The sequence below is a fragment of the Ranitomeya variabilis genome, chromosome 1 (assembly GCF_051348905.1).
Source record: "Ranitomeya variabilis isolate aRanVar5 chromosome 1, aRanVar5.hap1, whole genome shotgun sequence".
NCBI lineage: Eukaryota > Metazoa > Chordata > Amphibia > Anura > Dendrobatidae > Ranitomeya > Ranitomeya variabilis.
The window spans coordinates 964,890,498-964,910,987 of NC_135232.1; the positions used below are offsets into that span (position 1 = coordinate 964,890,498).

General features: G+C 43.8%; 1 protein-coding gene and 2 non-coding genes across 3 annotated transcripts; all 3 read left to right on the forward strand.

The window, feature by feature from the left end:
- The first annotated feature begins 3,707 nt into the window (after nt 1-3,707).
- On the forward strand, nt 3,708-17,994 carry RPS3A (ribosomal protein S3A). The gene is made up of 6 exons (XM_077279309.1): nt 3,708-3,863; nt 6,077-6,180; nt 8,469-8,656; nt 9,542-9,750; nt 13,675-13,784; nt 17,820-17,994. Exons 1-6 carry the CDS (start codon nt 3,802-3,804, stop codon nt 17,939-17,941), a joined length of 795 nt encoding a protein of 264 aa, XP_077135424.1. The 5' UTR covers nt 3,708-3,801; the 3' UTR covers nt 17,942-17,994.
- Nucleotides 8,999-9,067, forward strand: LOC143797457 (small nucleolar RNA SNORD73). Its single transcript, XR_013220482.1, has one exon. It is a non-coding gene; the product is annotated as a small nucleolar RNA SNORD73 (small nucleolar RNA).
- On the forward strand, nt 9,811-9,879 carry LOC143797458 (small nucleolar RNA SNORD73). Its single transcript, XR_013220483.1, has one exon. It is a non-coding gene; the product is annotated as a small nucleolar RNA SNORD73 (small nucleolar RNA).
- Nucleotides 17,995-20,490: the final 2,496 nt, after the last annotated feature.

The following is a 20,490-nucleotide window of genomic DNA, read 5'->3' on the forward strand; positions in this document are numbered from 1 at the left end:
GGGTTAATAAACTTATTGAATGTGGTTTGGAGCACCCTGAGGGGTGTAGTTTTTAGAATGGTGTCACACTTGGTTATTTTCTATCATATAGACCCCTCAAAGTGACTTCAAATGTGATGTGGTCCTTAAAAAAGAAATGGTGTTGTAAAAATGAGAAATTGCTGGTCAAATTTTAATCCTTATAACTCCCTAACAAGAAAAAAATTTTGGTTCCAAAATTGTGCTGATGTAAAGTAGACATGTGGGAAATGTTACTAATTAAATATTTTGTGTGACATATCTGTGATTTAAGGGCATAAAAATTCAAAGTTGGAAAATTGTGAAATTTCAGTTTTTTTCACAAATAAACGCAGGTAATATCAAAGAATTTTTACCACTATCATGAAGTACAATATGTCACGAGAAAACATTGTCAGAATCATCAGGATCTGTTAAAGCGTTCCAGAGTTATAACGTCATAAAGGGACAGTGGTCAGAATTGTAAAAATTGGCCCGGCCATTAACATGCAAACCACCCTTGGGGGTTAAGGGGTTAAAAAAAAATATTTATTTACAGCACAGGAGCGTCTGATGAATACTCCCATATGCCGCTCCTGCTCTCGCTGTTATTAGCATCAGCAGGTATCGGATGATGGGAGCAGTTGTCCTATCAGCTGACACCTGTGACCGGAGGTAAACTTTAAACCTCCGATCACAGCTGAGCACCTCATGCTGTCTTTTGAAAGTGTAGAAACCGCGGCTCTCTGACCAGTGGGGATGATTGCAGCAGAAGCGGTGTTTGCTGCGCAGTCATGGACATCACAGCGCAGCAAACACTGGATGTTCCGGTCCCCATTCAAGTGAATGGGGTCCGGGTACTGTTCTGGTACCAGAACCCAAACTTTTTGTAACTGTTTGGCTGAACCCGGCGAACCCGAAAATCTGGGTGTCCGCCCATCTCCAGATATTACTGTATGAGATACTGATCTAGAATTGAGATCAATGTCATCCACATCTCATACACTAGGGTATAATATAGAAAGATGCATTAGATAAAACATGTCCTTATAGAAATGGAATTGTGTAAATCCCATAGAACGAATGTTAGGGTATGTGTCCACGTTCAGGATTGCTTCAGGATTTGGTCAGGATTTTATGCAGGTAAAATCCTGACCAAATCTGCACCTGAGGTCACTGGGAGGTCACCTGCGTTGTCCTTGAGTTTTTTCTGAAATGTAAGGACATGCTGCGTTCTTAAAAGACGCGCCGCATGTGAGTTTTCTCGGGTGTGCCGCATGCGTCTTTTACTGCATAGTGGAGACAGGATTTCATGAAATCCCCTCCACTATGCTGTAACATCTGGACGCTGTGTTTTTTATGCATGCTGCTCAATGCTGCGTCAAAAACTCAGCGTTTCCTGAACGTGGACACATACCCTTACTGATTCCAGTACCCAGTGTTACCATAGAGCCACATGGCAGCCTCTTTTCTTCTGATATGGCAACATCGCCGATATGCTGACCAACTGATCTCTCCTGATGATCCCATGAAAGGGAGAAGCGCGGTGAGAGTATGTGGAGTGTAACAGCACCCTCGGTGGATACAACCATAGCAAGATAAGCAGATTTATCGGTTCCTTATCTTTAGATGCATAGCTGCAATCGTATTATGTATCTGCTTATACATTTAGTATCTGCGATTTGGGGTATCCTGGCGCTTCTGGTTGCCAGCACAATGTATTTGCTGGTGAATTAGTGGATTGACATTTATGAGCATTGTTGGCTTTATACCCTGATAGGGAATCTTGTTACCAAAGAGCTATTGGTGAATTGGTAAATTATATCTGGAGGTTAAAGGCAACGTTATATCATGTGTCATTGCAATTGAGAGTTACTATAATTATTATTATTTATTTATATAGCACCATTGATTCCATGGTGCTGTACATGAGAAGGGGTTACATACAAGTTACAGATATCGCTTACAGTAAGCAAACTAACAATGACAGACTGATACAGAGGGGCGAGGACCCTGCCCTTGTGGGCTTACATTCTGCAGGATTATGGGGAAGGAGACAATAGATTGAGGGTTGCAGTAGCTCCGGTAGTGGTGAGGAGGCAGCGGGGTCAGTGCAGGCTGTAGGTTTTCCTGAAGAGATGGGTTTTCAGGTTCCGTCTGAAGGATCCGAATGTGGTTGATAGTCGGACGTGTTGGGGCAAAGAATTCCAGATGATGGGGGATATTCGGGAGAAGTCTTGGAGGCGGTTGGGTGAGGAGCGAATAAGTGTAGAGGAGAGAAGGAGGTCTTGGGAGGACTGGAGATTACGTGAGGGAAGATATCGGGAGATTAGTTCAGAGATATATGGAGGAGACAGGTTATGGATGGCTTTGTAGGTCAGAATTAGTAATTTGAACTGAATACGCTGAGGGAATGGGAGCCAGTGAAGAGATTTGCAGAGGGGGGAAGCGGAGGAGTAGCGAGGAGAGAGATGAATTAGTCGGGCAGCAGAGTTAAGGATGGACTGGAGAAGTGCAAGGGTGTTAGCAGGGAGGCTGCAGAAAAGGATGTTGTAGTAGTCAAGGCGGGAGATGATGAGGGCATGCACAAGTATTTTAGTAGATTGACATTTGAGGAAAGGACGGATTCTGGAGATGTTTTTGAGCTGGAGGCGACAGGAGGTGGAAAGAGCTTGGATGTGCGGTTTGAAGGACAGGGCAGAGTCGAAGGTTACTCCGAGACAGCGGACTTCTGGTACGGGGGAAAGCATGGTGTAATTGATTGTGATAGATAGGTCAGGTAAGGAAGATCTGTGGGATGGAGGAAAGATGATTTGTTCATATTTATTTGTATTATATGTGTTTCACCAATATATTGAAATTATAACTTATATCCCTTATGCTCTTTTATGTCAGTCCACATGACTGTATTGGTTTTTTTTTTGCGTATCTGGGATCTTTAATGGGCCCACCGATGTATAATTTCTAGGTGTATGTGCAATCTTTGAATGCTTGATTATACTGTCTCTTTATAACATCTATAGTTTTCATCTTGTATCTGACCCCTACCTCTATTATTAGTAGTAATTTAGATGCCAATCCATAAGTATAACAAGAATACATGCCAATCTGGCTTTCTGTTTCCTACTTTTGCGTCTTGCTAGGTTGAGTATAGGAGTTGAGGGAGAGCCGAAGCACGAGCGGGGGGCGCCATTTCTCGTTTTCTTAGGGTGCCAACCTCCACAAATAGGTAGGTGATAAGACGGATACAAAGGAAGGGACAGTCACAGTCCACTTGTATCAGCACCTCGTGTGTTTGTCTGTAGCATCTGGGGCACAATCACTTATTTTTCATACATCTGCGCTATCAGCTTAGATTTTTCCTAACAGCCCATTCTTTAGAGACTGTACAAATATCTCATAGGTAGAATATACTTAGGACTGTATATTGGTCCAAGTAAGAATCTGTATTACCTGGAGTGGGTTATCATAGACTTTAGGATTTAATTGGGAGAAAACAGCACTATTGTTGCCTCTCCATTGGTTTGATATACACCGCTCAGGTTCATCTACCTTTTTTATGGAATACCTTGGCAGCAATTCTTGGGGTGTGAATATTTTCATGCTCTGTTAACGCTGAGACTTTTGCAATTCCTCGTTTCTCTCTCGATGTGTTGCGCTCACTCCTGCAGTTACGCGCTTGGCCGCTAGAGGCCCTCGTCTTTTTTCAGGACACACGTCCACTTCCGCTGACATTCTTCTTCGGTCGCTGTGAAATCTCTCGTGTGCGGCCTGCGCTTCCTCTTTCTCTCCCAGCCCGGCAAGATGGCAGTCGGCAAGAACAAGCGTCTGACCAAAGGCGGCAAAAAGGGTGCTAAGAAGAAGATGTGAGTACAAATATCCATGCTTTTGTGAGGGGAGACAGTCTGTCCGGGGACCTGTGATGTGCGGAGGGTTAGAAAGGAAATGATGGCGCCAGTGAGAGGCGGATTGTACCTGTCCCGGCTCCGTGCTCGGCAGCTGTCCGCTGTATGGAGTGCAGGTCGCCATGTGGGCCTGGAGAAGGAAGATACGGAGGGCCCTCCATAGTGAGCTGCTCATGGGGTTATTACCGGCAGTGCCGGTGTGTGGTGACTGTAGTAATGCTCCATAGTGATATTACCCGCAGTGCTGGTGTGTGGTGACTGTAGTAATGCCCCATAGTGATATTCCCCCCAGTGCTGGTGTGTGGCGGCTGTAGTAATGCCCCATAGTGATATTCCCCGCAGTCCTGGTGTGTGGCGGCTGTAGTAATGCCCCATAGTGATATTACCCGCAGTGCTGGTGTGTGGTGACTGTAGTAATGCCCCATAGTGATATTACAGGCAGTTCTGGTGTGTGGCGGCTGTAGTAATGCTCCATAGTGATATTACCCGCAGTGCTGGTGTGTGGTGACTGTAGTAATGCCCCATAGTGATATTACCCGCAGTGCTGGTGTGTGGTGACTGTAGTAATGCCCCATAGTGATATTACAGGCAGTTCTGGTGTGTGGCGGCTGTAGTAATGCTCCATAGTGATATTCCCCGCAGTGCCGGTGTGTGGCGGCTGTAGTAATGCCCCATAGTGATATTACCCCCAGTGCTGGTGTGTGGCGGCTGTAGTAATGCCCCATAGTGATACTACCCGCAGTGCTGGTGTGTGGTGACTGTAGTAATGCCCCATAGTGATATTACAGCAGTGCTGGTGTGTGGTGACTGTAGTAATGCCCCATAGTGATATTACCCCCAGTGCTGGTGTGTGGTGACTGTAGTAATGCCCCATAGTGATATTACCCACAGTGCTGGTGTGTGGCGACTGTAGTAATGCCCCATAGTGATATTACCCCCAGTGCCGGTGTGTGGCGACTGTAGTAATGCCTCATAGTGATATTACCCACAGTGCTGGTGTGTGGCGACTGTAGTAATGCCCCATAGTGATATTACCCACAGTGCCGGTGTGTGGTGACTGTAGTAATGCCCCATAGTGATACTACCCGCAGTGCTGGTGTGTGGCGACTGTAGTAATGCCCCATAGTGATATTACCCACAGTGCTGGTGTGTGGCGGCTGTAGTAATGCCTCAGTAATATTACCTGCAGTGCTGGTGTGTGGCGACTGTAGTAATGCCCCATAGTGATATTACCCGCAGTGCTGATGTGTGGCGACTGTAGTAATGCCCCATAGTGATATTACAGGCAGTGCTGGTGTGTGGCGACTGTAGTAATGCCCCATAGTGATATTACCCGCAGTGCTGGTGTGTGGTGACTGTAGTAATGCCCCATAGTGATATTACAGGCAGTGCTGTTGTGTTGTGACTAGTAATGCCCCATAGTGATATTACCCGAAGTGCTGGTGTGTGGCGGCTGTAGTAATGCCCCATAGTGATATTGCCCGCAGTGCTGGTCTATGGCGACTGTAGTAATGCCGCATAGTGAGGTTACCAGCAGTGCTGTGTGTATGATGGCGGCTCTAGTAATAATGCCCCATAGTGATATTATCAGCAGTGCTTGGTTTATGATGGGGGTACTAGTAATAATGCCCCATAGTGATATTATCAGCAGTGCTGGGTGTATGATGGCGGCACTAGTACTACTGCCGCATAGTGAGGTTACCGGCAGTGCTGGTGTATGATGGGGGTACTAGTAATAATGCCCCATAGTGATATTATTTGCAGTGCTGGGTGTATGATGGCGGCTCTAGTAATAATGCCCCATAGTGATATTATCAGCAGTGCTGGGTGTATGATGGCGGCACTAGTACTACTGCCGCATAGTGAGGTTACCGGCAGTGCTGGTGTATGATGGGGGTACTAGTAATAATGCCCCATAGTGATATTATTTGCAGTGCTGGGTGTATGATGGCGGCTCTAGTAATAATGCCCCATAGTGATATCAGCAGTGCTGGGTGTATGATGGCGGCACTAGTACTACTGCCGCATAGTGAGGTTACTGGCAGTGCTGGTGTATGATGAGGGTACTAGTAATAATGCCCCATAGTGATATTATTTGCAGTACTGGGTATATGATCGCAGCACTAGTAATAAAGTGGCTCATGTTTGAAGTGTTATGCTTTTTGTATTTCCAGTGTGGACCCTTTCTCCAAGAAGGACTGGTACGATGTCAAGGCACCTGCCATGTTCAATATCCGCAATCTTGGGAAGACTCTGGTCACAAGGACACAGGGAACAAGTAAGTGCATGTACTAATGTGCATCAGAACTGTCCATTCATAGAGAGGCTACATTATTATAGAGATAATTGACTGTTTAAAAGGGTTGTCCAGGTTTGGAATCAAGACTGCAATCACGTTTCGCACAGTGCATGTTGTCAGAATTCTCTGGTGTTGGGAGCTGGCGGTCACGTGGCTGTAGGTACACAATTTGCAGACCTCCAGCCACATTCCGTCTAGCTGTGTTCACCTGTATTGAGCGAGATTGCACATATTTGATCAATACATGACCGCATGTATGCAGATCCCATAATTGCAGTCACATGCTCGCACTTTGTGCTGGAAACTGAGAATCCTGATAGTACCCAGTGTGTTCACTGTGAAGATTCACAAGTCTACCATATCATAATGTGATTGCACACTTGAACACCATGCCTGGTCAACCCCTTTTATGTCTGTGTATTGATGTGTGCTCTCTACAGACTCTGGAAACTTATTGGTTTTATGTGCAGGTCTGTGATGGTGGAAAGGCATGGGTTTGCTACACCTATTGCCCTATACATTGCAAAGGGTGCAATCAGCAGTGACTTCGGTCATGAATGGATATGCTTAGGATTTCTAATCCGCATCGTCCATTTATGATGAGGATTTTCTCAACAGTGTTTTCTGAGCTTTCATTTACAATAGTGTTATTCTGCTTTTCCCCATGCAAATCCGTCAACAAATCTGCTGCATATTTGCCTCATGGCAGTGGATCTTAAGTACGTGGTGCAGAAATATCTGTGGTTACCTTTTTGGCTGCTTATTTCCCCTATTCAAGGGATAGGGATTTTTTTTTTTTTGGTTACTGTGTGTCTGACTTTTGTGGTCTTCCCCATTGGTGCTGAGAACTGGAGCATTGAAGAGCCTGGCTGAATAGAGCAGAGGTCGAACATGTGTACTGTTGCTCCATTGATTCTAATGGAATCACCGAAGATTCCCAAGTGTCATTAGAATGAATGGAGCAACAGTACAAATGATCAACATCCACTCCATTATCGCTAGGGGCCACGTTGGTGGGACCCACCGCGACCAGAAAATTATCCCTAACTGTGTATGGGCAATCACTTTCAAACTAGAGAATACCCCTTTAACTGCAAAAATAGTACAGTGGTATTTTGGGTAAAAAGATAAAAAATAGGTCCCTTTTGTGTAAATCCATAGATTCTGTCTTGAGACTGATCCACCACTTTAATTTTTCTACCGCAATGAGTGAAGAGAACTGGAAATGGCGGTGTAGGTGTGAATGAAGCCTTGTGTTCTTTTTCTTTCTTTTTTTTTTTTTTTACTGACAATTGTTAATTTTTTCATTTTACCTATGTCCTGTAACGGTAATATTTAGGCTACTGAAGGACATTTATCAGTATATAGAACTAGATCTTGTGCAGCCTCAGATGACCGTTTTCTTCATTATTTGACTTGTGTTACTGTACTTTTCACACTATAAGACACAATTTTTTCCCAAAAAATTTGGGAGGAAAATGGAGGGTGCGACTTATAGTGCGAACGCAGGCTTACCAGAGGGTGGCGGCAGTGGTGTGGCGCTGCTGCGGCGGTGGGCGGTGCGTAGTGCACCTGAGCAGGGTCCCTTCCTCAGGATGCCGGCAGCAGAAATGTGTCCACACTGCGGCCCGGTGTCCACGTCGCACAGAGCTGAGCGCTTCACCAGTTTCCCTTCGGCCATCTTCCTGAAGTTGTGGGCCGACAGAGGCTGTACGCGCACAGATTGAGATCTCGGCTTCAGGAAAATGGCCGCCGAGATCTCAATCTGCGCACGCTCGGCCTCCATCGGCCCACAACTTCAGGAAGATGGCCGCAGGGAAAGGGGTGATGCGCTCGGCTCTGCCCGGTGTGGACGCATTTCTGCCGCTGGCATCCTGAGGAAGGGACTCTGCTCCAGTGCTCTGCCTCACCGGAGTCACCGCTGATACCGGAGCATCACACCCCGGGACTGCAGCATTGCCCTACTTCTGCCTCAGCCGGCGTTCCTGAAGAGGGGACCATGCGTCCTGTGACCCCGCTGTATCACAACCCTGCCCACTAGGGCTCACCATCTACAATGTATAAATTTACTTACACAATTTACATACCATCTGTATCTCGCATGACTTTTCCTTTGTAGAAATGGGAATGATGATGAGTGTTTCAGTCCCAAATGATTTCTGTGATTATCGTACCTCGAGATTGTTCTAATTTTTACCACTTCATGTAAGAAATTGAACAGGTTCCTCGGAAAGTGCTCAGTATTTCCTATATGTTGTTCAAAACAGAAATTGCTTCTGATGGACTGAAGGGCCGTGTGTTTGAGGTGAGCCTGGCTGACCTGCAGAACGATGAAGTGGCCTTCCGTAAATTCAAGCTGATTACAGAGGATGTACAGGGCAAGAACTGTCTCACCAACTTCCACGGCATGGATCTGACAAGAGACAAGATGTGCTCAATGGTCAAGAAATGGCAGGTATGTTTTTCCCTGTGGCTTACAATAGAACAGTCTAGTTTGAGCATTGTGCTAGGTTTCCTTTTCTTGTCTGATGGCCTACTGTTCTGAATTTGTGTTCTAATCTTTTTGCAGTGCCTTTTTTTTCTTTTTTTTCCCCCCCATATTTATTTTAAAGCTGTTGCTGGGGAGTTCTCTTCCTTTTTTTTTTTTCCCTATTCCCCCTGCCACAATGCTCATAATGGTATAAATAACATACCTCCAATGCTGCATTACCTAGCTAGTTCACCAGCTTTCTGCATGCAATGCCACAGCCAATTACTGGCTGCAGCAGACAAAAATATTTGATAAAGATGATTTGGGAACAAATGATGACAAACTGTTTCGGTCCCAAATGACGAGCAGTGATTACCACGAGATTGTTCTGATGTTCCCTTGTATATGAGGAAGTCTCCATTTTTTATTTATTTATTTTAGTTGTGGATAGCAAGTATGACTTGCTTTGTGTGAGTATTAAGGTGTTATTCTCATGTCTTGAAGTACACAGGCTATGCCATTAATGTCTCACCTCTGGTACCTACACCTATCTCAAACATGGGCCTGTCTCGCGCTGCTCAGAAAGGCGAGAGTGGGGCTCACTTTTGGAGCTCCTTTTAGAAGTGAATGAAACCATCTTTTACTCACTCTGACCTGCATCTGTCAGGACATTTATGGCTTATCTTATAGATATAGTCGTAAGCGTTCGACAACTCATTTATGGAGGGCTCAAAACATTTTAATAACAAGGATATTAAATCGAGCAGCTCTGACCTGGCAAAGGTGTATGCGATCAGATTGAGTGGGTATGTGTCTAGTGCACAGTAAGATTAAATGAAGACTATGGTAATGCCATGTTGTCCTCTACAGACCATGATTGAAGCACATGTTGATGTGAAGACTACAGATGGCTACCTACTCCGTCTCTTTTGTGTTGGATTCACAAAGAAGCGCAACAATCAGGTCAGAAAGACATCCTACGCTCAGCACCAACAAGTCCGTCAAATTCGTAAGAAGATGATGGAAATCATGACCCGGGAAGTGCAGACTAATGACCTGAAGGAAGTTGTTAACAAACTGTAAGTTTCTACTTGACCTAAAGTATGACTCCTAGCTGTGACTTTAACACTTCTATGTAGGAAAAGTGATCACAACTTGTTTAAGTCCCAAATGAAAATCTGTGATTATTTTGAGCTTATTCTGAGTTTCCCACTTTGATTCTTTGCGTAATACTGCACTGTTTCAGAGCCTTCCTGTGAAAGAATTGTCTACCTGTACATATAATCCATGCTATCAGGGGTCACTGTGTAGTTGCCATTTCAGCTCGCTCTTTATAGGCACAAGGTTTTGTGTTTTTTTTACAACATCACTGCTCAGTTACCATAATGAGAATACTTCATTGTTCGAATATTTGTGTTTAAAAAAAACAAAAAAAAAAACCTGCTGTGCATGTCTTGAAAAAAAATGGACAATTTTGACCACAGCAAATACCCATTGTAGTGCAGCGGTGTCCACACTGTGCAGAGATGAGGCAGTGACAGGGTAAAGTTAAAAGTAAATGTAGTTTTATGCTATGTGCACACGTTCAGGAATTTTCGCGTTTTTTTCGCTATAAAACCGCGAAAAAAAAACTCATACATTAAGCATCCTATCATTAGAATGCATTCAGCATTTTTTGTGCACATGCTGCGTTTTTTTCCAGAATGCGATTCCGCCGCGGAAAAAACGCAGCAGGCGCACAAAAAATGCTGAATGCATTCTAATGATAGGATGCTTATTCAGCATTTTTTGTACGCATGCTGCGTTTTTTTCCGCGGCGGAATCGCATTCTGGAAAAAAACGCAGCATGTTCATTCTTTGTGCGGAATCGCGGGGATTCCGCACACATAGGAATGCATTGATCTACTTAGTTCCTGCATGTGGGTATGCCCACCATGCGGGAAGTAAGCGGATCATGTGCTGTTGGTACCCAGGGTGGAGGAGAGGAGACTCTCCTCCAGGCCTTGGGAACCATATAATTGTTAAAGAAAAAAATATATATTAAAATAAAAAATCATGATATTCTCACCTTCCGGCGTCCCCGACAGTCTTCCCGATGCTCGCGTTCCCAATAATGCTTTGCGGCAATAACCTGTGATGATGTAGCGGTCTCGCGAGATGCTACGTCATCTGGGGTCATTGCCTCAAAGCATTATTGGGAACGCGAGGAGCGGGAAGATTGCCGGGGACGCCGGAAGGTGAGAATATCATGATTTTTTTTTTATTATTATTATTATTTTTAACATTAGATCTTAGCCTGAATGTCCAAAACTTTCAAACAAATGGTGTCCTCTGGATCGCAGCCGAGAAACAAGACAGTCCGTAAATGCATCAAGTTGCCGAGGGCGACTGCACCACTGTATTATGCTGCGGGGTGCCAGGCTTTTGCTCCATTTGGCTCTGTTACCTCGCACAGGCTGAGCTTTTGCAGAGCTGCTACTCTGCACCTTGCAAACTCCACACTGACACACCCAACCCTCTGCTTCAGGGGTTTTTAAAAGGAACATGTAAAACCCGGCCGGAAAGGAAACGGACTGCCCCACTACCATCCTGTAGTAAGTTTCAAAAATAAAAGCCCAGAGCAGGTTTTCTTAAATCTGCCTTGGACAAATACTTGCCACAAGACCAACACTTATTTTATTTTGCATTGCAATCACAGCTATGCCTTTGACTGCAGTGCACTCCCACGACCTCAATACGCCTCCATGCGCTTCCTGGGGGGAACACATAGTGACCCTCGCATGTGACACCGGTCACTGCCTCACACCTTCCACTAGTTTAGTGAAACTAATACGGTAATCTTTCTTTTCAACATGACAAACATCCATATTGTGCAAAACATCAGTTGGGCTTGTTAAATGTTTTTAGCTAATCAGCTCTTGCTGCATAATTGGGTGGAAAGAAATTCCAACTTTGGCCGATGCAGTCTCACATGTATTTTGGGCTGTTGATGACCAATGATGTCTACCCATTTTCATCTAATTTGTGTGGGGAATATAAAGGGTTTTCTGGTGAAAACAAGTTATTGATAGCTGATAACTTGTTGATCTGAGGGGATCCAACCGCAAGTACCCGCACTGATCGTTGTCTGACGCAGATGATTGACTGCAATAGTCATGTCGGTAGGTGGCAAGTGATCAGCAGCAGAAGAGTAAAGGAGTCTATGGGGACATCTGGAGCTGCAGGGATTGTGAGCGAATTTTCTTGGCAAACCTCTATGTCAGGTCTTTTGTGCGTTGTGCATTCAGGGCTTCCTGACCTGCTGCTTTTTTGAGCTATGTGCTAGTACATTACTATGGTAGTGAAGTGAAATCATGGCTCAGGGTGTAAGGACTTCATTTTGGTGCATGCTAGACTGATTCTTTCCAAAACCACAGATGGGAAACTATCTTTACTGTTGACTGTTAGGGTTTGTGTGAAACTTTGTGAAACCTACACTGAATTCCAGGGGGTATTCTGTACTACAACTTTTAAAACGATACATTAAACGTACATGCAGTGTTGTTGGTTTTTTTTATGTTTGTTTGTTTTTGTTTTTTTTTCCTTGTATAACATTTATTAAAGTTTTATGCTGGAGTTCAGTCCTAAGGCTGTGTTCTCACATGGCAAAAAAAAAGAAAAAAAGCAGGTTTTGCTTGGTGGGTTTTTTTTTTTTTTTTTTTTTTTTTCAGGGTATATTTGTCTCTTTTGCATGTTGATAAAGTTTAGTGCATAAAAAAAGCTGATTCTACTTCATCAAGTTTTCGCCGCAAAAGCGGATACCTGCGTTTTTTGCACCACCCATTGCTTTTAATGGGTGAAATGCGCTGAAAGACCTGGGGACCTGCTCCATTTTACAAAACCCAAGGTTTTGCGCAAAATACAGAGGACAAAAAACATGCTGTGTGCATGAGACTTCGGAAGACTTTTTGCTGGTACTGTGAAACGCAGCTGAAAAAAAACGCAGCATGTGAACATAGCCTAATAATTTAGAGATCAGTTTTTGTTGTGGTATGCTGAAGATAAATTTATAGTGGTTTCATCAAGGTAACTTACTAAACAGGGTGCAGAGGTGGTGGGACCTGAATCCCAGTGCCCTGTAGAAAGTCTATGGCACTGACTGGTATATAGTATAGACCTCCGCCATTGTCAGCAGGGCCATAGACGGAGCAAAGAATGAGCATACACACTGACACAGAATCTACAATAATTGGTAGGGATGTTTTTAAAACGGTCAATTGAGACCGGCTCAGTGTTCTGTTGGGAATGGATCCTATGATATCCTGTGATTGGTTATGATGCTCAGGTGACAGTAACAGTATATCAGGGACACATCTGACATCAGGCAATCATCTGATGTGTCCTATGATTGCTGCAGTGTTTCGGTACTTGAAACCGCACCATTACAGGCCTGTCTTTCCTGTCAACCCCAGTGCAGTCTGCTGGATTCATAAGCGCTAGAGTGCGCAAGTTTGATTTTGTTTCCAAAGCAATCTGTTTTAGCAATTGTTGAACATAATGCTAAAAGGTGGTACATACAGGGAAGATGGGTATTCTGTTTGGATTTTTCACATTGAAAAGGATGTGTAAAATTTCTGCTCAGTAACTGATCCATGATTGATTTGCAAAACGTAAAAATCTTAAACAATGGAATATGCAGCGAAGTCCACAATTTTGCAGCGGACTAATTTTGTTTTGTTTTTAAAGTTCTGTATGCCCCTGTAGGTGCTAATATTTTTTTTGTTTGTTTTTCCCAAATCTATATCTGCTTTTGAATTTTTCCTGACTTGGGGGCAGAGACTTGTCTGTCTTTGGTGTCAGTATGTCGTAACTATTGTAATTTTCTCGGCAGAGATATTGTTCACGCTCCTGAATTACTTGTACTGGTCTTCAGTTTCTATGTAGTGTTTTTTTTTACATTCAATGTTTCTCTTGAAGTAAGAAAATGTTGTACTGTACTTCATCTTAATTTGCCTTTATTTTAGGATCCCAGACAGCATAGGCAAAGACATTGAAAAGGCCTGCCAGTCTATATATCCCCTCCATGATGTCTATGTTCGCAAAGTCAAGATGTTGAAGAAGCCAAAATTTGAGTGTAAGTTGATGATTTACTAATGGTTAAAGGGTTATTCCAAGACAAAGCAAGTTATTCTTTATCCATAATATAAGGATAGTTTGCTGATCACTGGGGTTCCTAGTGGTTGGGGAAAGGCTCTGTAAATCGTCCCTAAATGGAGCTGCAAATGTGTGGTCTCTGCTCCATTCATTGTCTATAGGGTGCTTGACGGTTTGTCAGTTTCATAGGAACTGAATAAAGTTGAAGTCAAACATGCACTCTCTGATCCCTAGGGCTCCTAGTGCCTGGATCCCCAGTGATCAGCAAGTTATTCTGTGAGCAATGGAGGCATGCAGTTTGCCCCGATAATTGGTCATTTGTAGTGTTGAGCGATACCGTCCGATACTTGAAAGTATCGGTATCGGAAAGTATCGGCCGATACCGGCAAAGTATCGGATCTAATCCGATACCGATACCAATACAAGTCAATGGGACTCAAGTATCGGACGGTATCCCTGATGGTTCCCAGGGTCTGAAGGAGAGGAAACTCTCCTTCAGGCCCTGGGAACCATATTAATGTGTAAAAGAAAGAATTAAAATAAAAAATATTGCTATACTCACCTCTCCGACGCAGCCTGGACCTCACCGAGGGAACCGGCAGCGTTCTTTTCTTAAAATGTGGCCGCGACGCGACCAATCACAGCAAGCCGTGACGTAATTTCAGGTCCTTCAGGATTTTAAAATTACGTTCTGGCTTGTGATTGGTCGCGTCGCGGTCACATGGGCGACGCGACCAATCACAAGCCGTGACGTCACGGGAGGCTGGACACGCGCGCATTTTAAAATGCGCACGTCTCCTGCCTCCCGTGACGTCACGGCTTGTGATTGGTCGTGTCGCCCATGTGACCGCGACGCGACCAATCACAAAGCCGGAACGTAATTTTAAAATACTGAATGCCTAGAAGGACCTGAAAATTATGTCACGGCTTGCTGTGATTGGTCGCGTCGCGGCCACATGGGCGGCACGCGACCAATCAGAAGCCGTGACGTCACGGAAGGAAGGAAAAGCGCGCATTTTAAGAAAAGAACGCTGCCGGTTCCCTCGGTGAGGTCCAGGCTGCGTCGGAGAGGTGAGTATAGCAATATTTTTTATTTTAATTCTTTCTTTTACACATTAATGTTTCGATACCGATACCCGATACCACAAAAGTATCGGATCTCGGTATCGGAATTCCGATACAGCAAATATCGGCCGATACCCGATACTTGCGGTATCGGAATGCTCAACACTAGTCATTTGACATCCTATGTATATGCCTTCAATGTCTTTGGTGGGAAAGTGTAGTAAAGATTTCCCGTAAATTAGGCTTTTCCCAGAATATATTCGGATTCACTGCTTATCATAAGAAATGCATGTGCATTGAGGACGAACAATATGGTGCAGTCTGTGCCTTCTACAAAGCAAAAAGTCACCCCCTTTCTTTTCAATATAACTTTACAGGCAGAGTCATTAAAAGTATTTTCCAATACTGGGTCAATACCTTCAAAAACTAAATGTTCATCCCCTATAAAATAATAAAGCCTATACTCGCCTCTCATGCTGGCTCTGTTCCTGCTGTGTCTGCACTTGCGGTCCTGGGGCTTTGATGCAGTCGAATGACACATGATACCCTGCACCCAATCAGCGCTGTCGTCACTGTCCCCGCCTTCAGACAAACTGTATATGAAGAGGAAGTCAAGGCTGCAGCTGATCCCTGGCTCCCTCTTCATCTTCAGTTCGTACTGAGGTGGAGACAGGGATGCCAGTGCTAATTGGGTGCCGATGTCAAAACACCGCACCCTTGGGAGAGAGTGCCCGACACTCCGGTAGCTCCGATTACTGTTGAACCATGCAGATGCTGATGGTAATCTGATATTGGTATTTAAAGGGTTCTGGAGCACAAATACAGAGGCAACAGAACCAATTGGCTCCCTTTTCAGCCAAAGCAACCCTCACCCCCAACCTGAAACACAATATTGATGGAGTTGCCTTGGTAGCCAGTGGTCCACTGAAGGCTCCTGTAGCTATACATCATGCTCTCATGATGCTCTCAGGTAGTGGCTAAAACCAGTAACGTTCTATATGCTGAAGTATTGCAGTGTACAGTTCAAACCCCCTAGGAAAAATGCTTTGTTTACTTTTGAATTAGGGAAAAAGCTAAAAATAAGAAATTAAGTTATTCAGGATCACCATTACATTCATGAAATTCTGAATAATATAAATGTAATTAACCGTTGAGGAAAATTGAAATGACCAAACGTGTCATTTTTAAGTCTGTTACTAAATTTTTGGTTATCTACCTTAAAATATGCAAGAAAGTGAGGAAAAAATGTTGCATATACTCAAATGGTATGGATAAAAACTAGTTCTGCACATAACTAACAAGTCCTCACACTGCTTCATTGACAATAAAATGAAAGTGTAAGGGTACCGTCACACAGTGGCACTTTTGTCGCTACGACGGTACGATCCGTGACGTTCCAGCGATATCCATACGATATCGCTGTGTCTGACACGCAGCAGCGATCAGGGACCCTGCTGAGAATCGTACGTCGTAGCAGCTCGTTTGGAACTTTCTTTTGTCGCTGGATCTCCCGCTGTCATCGCTGGATCGTTGTGTGTGACAGCGATCCAGCGATGCGTTCGCTTGTAACCAGGGTAAACATCGGGTTACTAAGCGCAGGGCCGCGCTTAGTAACCCCATGTTTACCGTGGTTACCAGCGTAAAAGTAAAAAAAAAAAAACAGTACATACTTACATTCCGGTGTGTGTCCCCCGGCGTTCTGCTTCTCTGCACTGTGAGCGCCGGCCGGCCGGAAAGCGAGCACAGCGGTGACGTCACCGCTGTGCTTTCCGGCTGGCACAGACACAGTGGAGAGAAGCAGAACGCCGGGCGACAGACACCGGAATGTGAGTATGTAGTGTTTTGTTTTTTTTACTTTTACGCTGGTAACCACGGTAAACATCGGGTTACTAAGCGCGGCCCTGCGCTTAGTAACCCGATGTTTACCCTGGTTACCCGGGGCCTTCGGCATCGTTGGTCGCTGGAGAGCTGACTGTGTGACAGCTCCCCAGCGACCACACAACCACTTACCAACGATCACGGCCAGGTCGTATCGCTGGTTGTGATCGTTGGTAAATCGTTATGTGAGACGGTACCCTAAGGTTAAAGGAAATCTGTCACCCCATTTTTCGCCTATAAGCTAAGGCCACTGCCATCATTCTGTAATGCTGTAGATAAGCCCTGCCCCCAAGATGTAACCTGAAATATAAGAAAAACAAGTTAGATTATACTCACCCAGGGGCGGTCCGGTCCTATGGGCGGTGATCTTGGCTTATAGGCGAAAAATGGGGTGACAGATTCCCTTTAAGTTTCAGCAGAGTGGATGGGATTTATAGAAATCTCATGCCCACTGATTTTATTTTACTCCACATAAACTGATCTGCTGTGCGTGTTTCAAATGTGCAAAACGTCAATTTCTCTGTACAGACATGCACTAAAACCGTATATAATGCCTTATATCTTATTAGTTTAAAATAAATATATATGTATGTATGGCAGTGCTGTAATTGTACTCGCCTGAAGAACAGTGTTGCCAGGCCATGTTAACTGGACATTGAACGCCATAAAAAAAGACCCTCTCTCCTTTACTCTTTCCTCACACCCAAAAAAAATCACTCCACTGCAACTTGTCCCACAAAAAAACAAACACTTTCTTAGGACTAATTTGATACAAAAAATTAAAGTTTTATGAACCAAAGAGCTGAAAAAACCCAAAAGCTCACAGATTAAAAATTGCCTGGACGAAAAGGTTTAGATAATTCTTTTACTTGAGGACTTCAGGATTTCAGTGCAAAGATTAAAACATTGCTTTTATATTTTTTTTTCTCCACCCATTTTATGGCTGTTACCTTTTCTATATCCTACCCACTGTTGACTGTTTTTTTTTTTTTTTTAACCTTGCTGTCTTAAGTGATTGAGTATATGAAGAAGACATCCACAATCTAAAGTTAGTTTGTTCTCCTTTTTGCAGTGGGTAAACTCATGGAGCTCCATGGAGAGGGCAGTGGTGCTGGAAAACCTTCTGGCGATGACACGGGCGCTAAAGTTGACCGGGCTGATGGATATGAGCCTCCTGTGCAGGAGTCTGTCTGAGATGCTAGATTTGAAGTAGCCTGCAAAAAAAATAAACAAACTGTTCTATATTATGTGTCTGTATTATTTGTACGCTATGGACAATTTCTTAAAGGTTTCCCTCAGTACAGACATGTACATATCCTATAGAGATACCATCATTATCTTGTGGAGGCTTCAACTTTAAGATCTATTAAAATGCGTGGACCAAAGCAGTCTTTGGCGTGCTTTAATAAATAACAGTCTTTTAAGGTTTTTTTCAGCTTTAAGGCTATGTTCACCCTAGGTGTTTTTGTATGCATTTTTAATGAAAATTTTGAGCTGCGTGTTACAGTACCAGCAAAGTATGAGATTTCACAAATCTCGTGCACACACCTTTTTTGTAATCTGTATTTTGTGCTTTGCATGTTTGCACAATGGAGCATGTCACTACTTTTAAGCATTTTTTTTCAGCATTTTTTACCCATTGGGAGCAATGAGTGGTGAAAAAAAAAAAAATATAGGTATCAGGTTTTGCAGCAGTATTTGAAACCTATTTTTTACCCTTCGCCACGACAGCACCCTCTTTGAGAGAGGGACCCGCCCATAGGAACAGGAAACCTACCGAGATAAAAAGGGCGGTCCCCCTCTCCTCAGTTGGGGTTATAAAATAGCTTTTATCGTATAAAAGCGCCAAAACATAAAAAAAGATATAAATGAGATATCGCTGTAATCGTACTGACCCGAAGAATAAAACTGCTTTATCAATTTTACCAAACGCGGAACGGTATAAACGCCTCCCCCAAAAGAAATTAATGAATAGCTGTTTTTTGGTCATTCTGCCTCACAAATCGGAATAAAAAGCGATCAAAAAATCTCCCGTGCCCGAACATGTTACCAATAAAAACGTCAACTCGTCCCGCAAAAAACAAGACCTCACATGACTGTGGACTCAAATATGGAAAAATTATAGCTCTCAAAATGTGGTAACGCAAAAATTATTTTTTGCAATAAAAAGCGTCTTTCAGTGTGTGACGGCTGCCAATCATAAAAATCCGCTAAATAACCTGCTATAAAAGTAAATCAAACTCCCCTTCATCACCCGCTTAGTTAGCGAAAAATTAAAAAAATTTAAAAAATTTATTTCCATTTTCCCGTTAGGGTTAGGGCTAGGGTTGGGGCTAGGGTTAAGGCTACATTTAGGGTTGGGGCTAAAGTTAGGGTTAGGTTTTGGATTACATTTGGGATTAGGGTTAGGGGTGTGTCTGGGTTAGAGGTGTGGTTAGGGTTACCGTTGGGATTAGGGTTAGGGGTGTGTTTGGATTAGGGTTTCAGTTATAATTGGGGGGGGGGTTCCACTGTTTAGGCACATCAGGGGCTCTCCAAACGTGACATGGCGTCCGATTTCAATTCCAGCCAATTCTGCGTTGAAAAAGTAAAACGGTGCTCCTTCCCTTCCAAGCTCTCCCGTGTGCCCAAACAGGGGTTTACCCCAACATATGGGGTATCGGCGTACTCGGAACAGATTGGAGAACAACTTTTGGGGTCCAGTTTCTCCTGTTACCCTTGGGAAAATACAAAACTAGGGGCTAAAAAATTTTTGTGGAAAAAAAAATTTTTTTATTTGCATGGCTCTGCGTTTATAAACTGTAGTGATGCACTTGGGGGTTCAAAGCTCTCACAACACATCTAGATGAGTTCCTTGGGGGGTCTAGTTTCCAATATTGGGTCACTTGCGGGGGGGTTCTACTGTTTAGGTACATTAGGGGCTCTGCAAACGCAATGTGACGCTTGCAGACCATTCCATCTAAGTCTGCATTCCAAATGGCGCTCCTTCCCTTCCGAGCCCTCCCATGCACGCAAACGGTGGTTCCCCCCCACATATGGGGTATCAGCGTACTCAAGACAAATTGGACAACAACTTTTGGGGTCCAATTTCTCCTGTTACCATTGGGAAAATACAAAACTGGGGGCTAAAAAATAATTTTTGGGGGAAATTTTTTATTTTTTTATTTTCACGGCTCTGCGTTATAAACTGTAGTGAAACACTTGGGGGTTCAAAGTTCTCACAACACAACTAGATAAGTTCCTTGGGGGGTCTAGTTTCCAATATTGGGTCACTTGTGGGGGGTTTCTACTGTTTAGGTACATTAGGGGCTCTGCAAACGCAATGTGACGCCTGCAGACCAATCCATCTAAGTCTGCATTGCAAATGATGCTCCTTCCCTTCCGAGCTCTGCCATGCGCTCAAACGGTGGTTCCCCCCCCCCCAGATATCAGGTATCAGCGTACTCGGGACAAATTGGACAACAATATATAGGGTCCAATTTCTCCTGTTACCCTTGGAAAAATACAAAACTGGGGGCTAAAAAATAATTTTTGTGGAAAAAAAAAAATTTTTTATTTGCAAATAATTTTGGAGGGAAATTTTTTATTTTTTTATTTTCACGGCTCTGCGTTATAAACTGTAGTGAAACACTTGGGGGTTCAAAGTTCTCACAACACAACTAGATAAGTTCCTTGGGGGGTCTAGTTTCCAATATTGGGTCACTTGTGGGGGGTTTCAATGTTTAGGCACATCAGTGGCTCTC

Excerpts from the sequence above, each read along its gene's own strand:
- RPS3A (XM_077279309.1), top strand. The coding sequence starts at position 3,802 with ATGGCAGTCGGCAAGAACAAGCGTCTGACCAAAGGCGGCAAAAAGGGT. Across the intron at positions 6,181-8,468 it reads CACAAGGACACAGGGAACAA|AAATTGCTTCTGATGGACTG; the intron begins GTAAGTGCATGT and ends TGTTCAAAACAG. Across the intron at positions 8,657-9,541 it reads CAATGGTCAAGAAATGGCAG|ACCATGATTGAAGCACATGT; the intron begins GTATGTTTTTCC and ends TGTCCTCTACAG.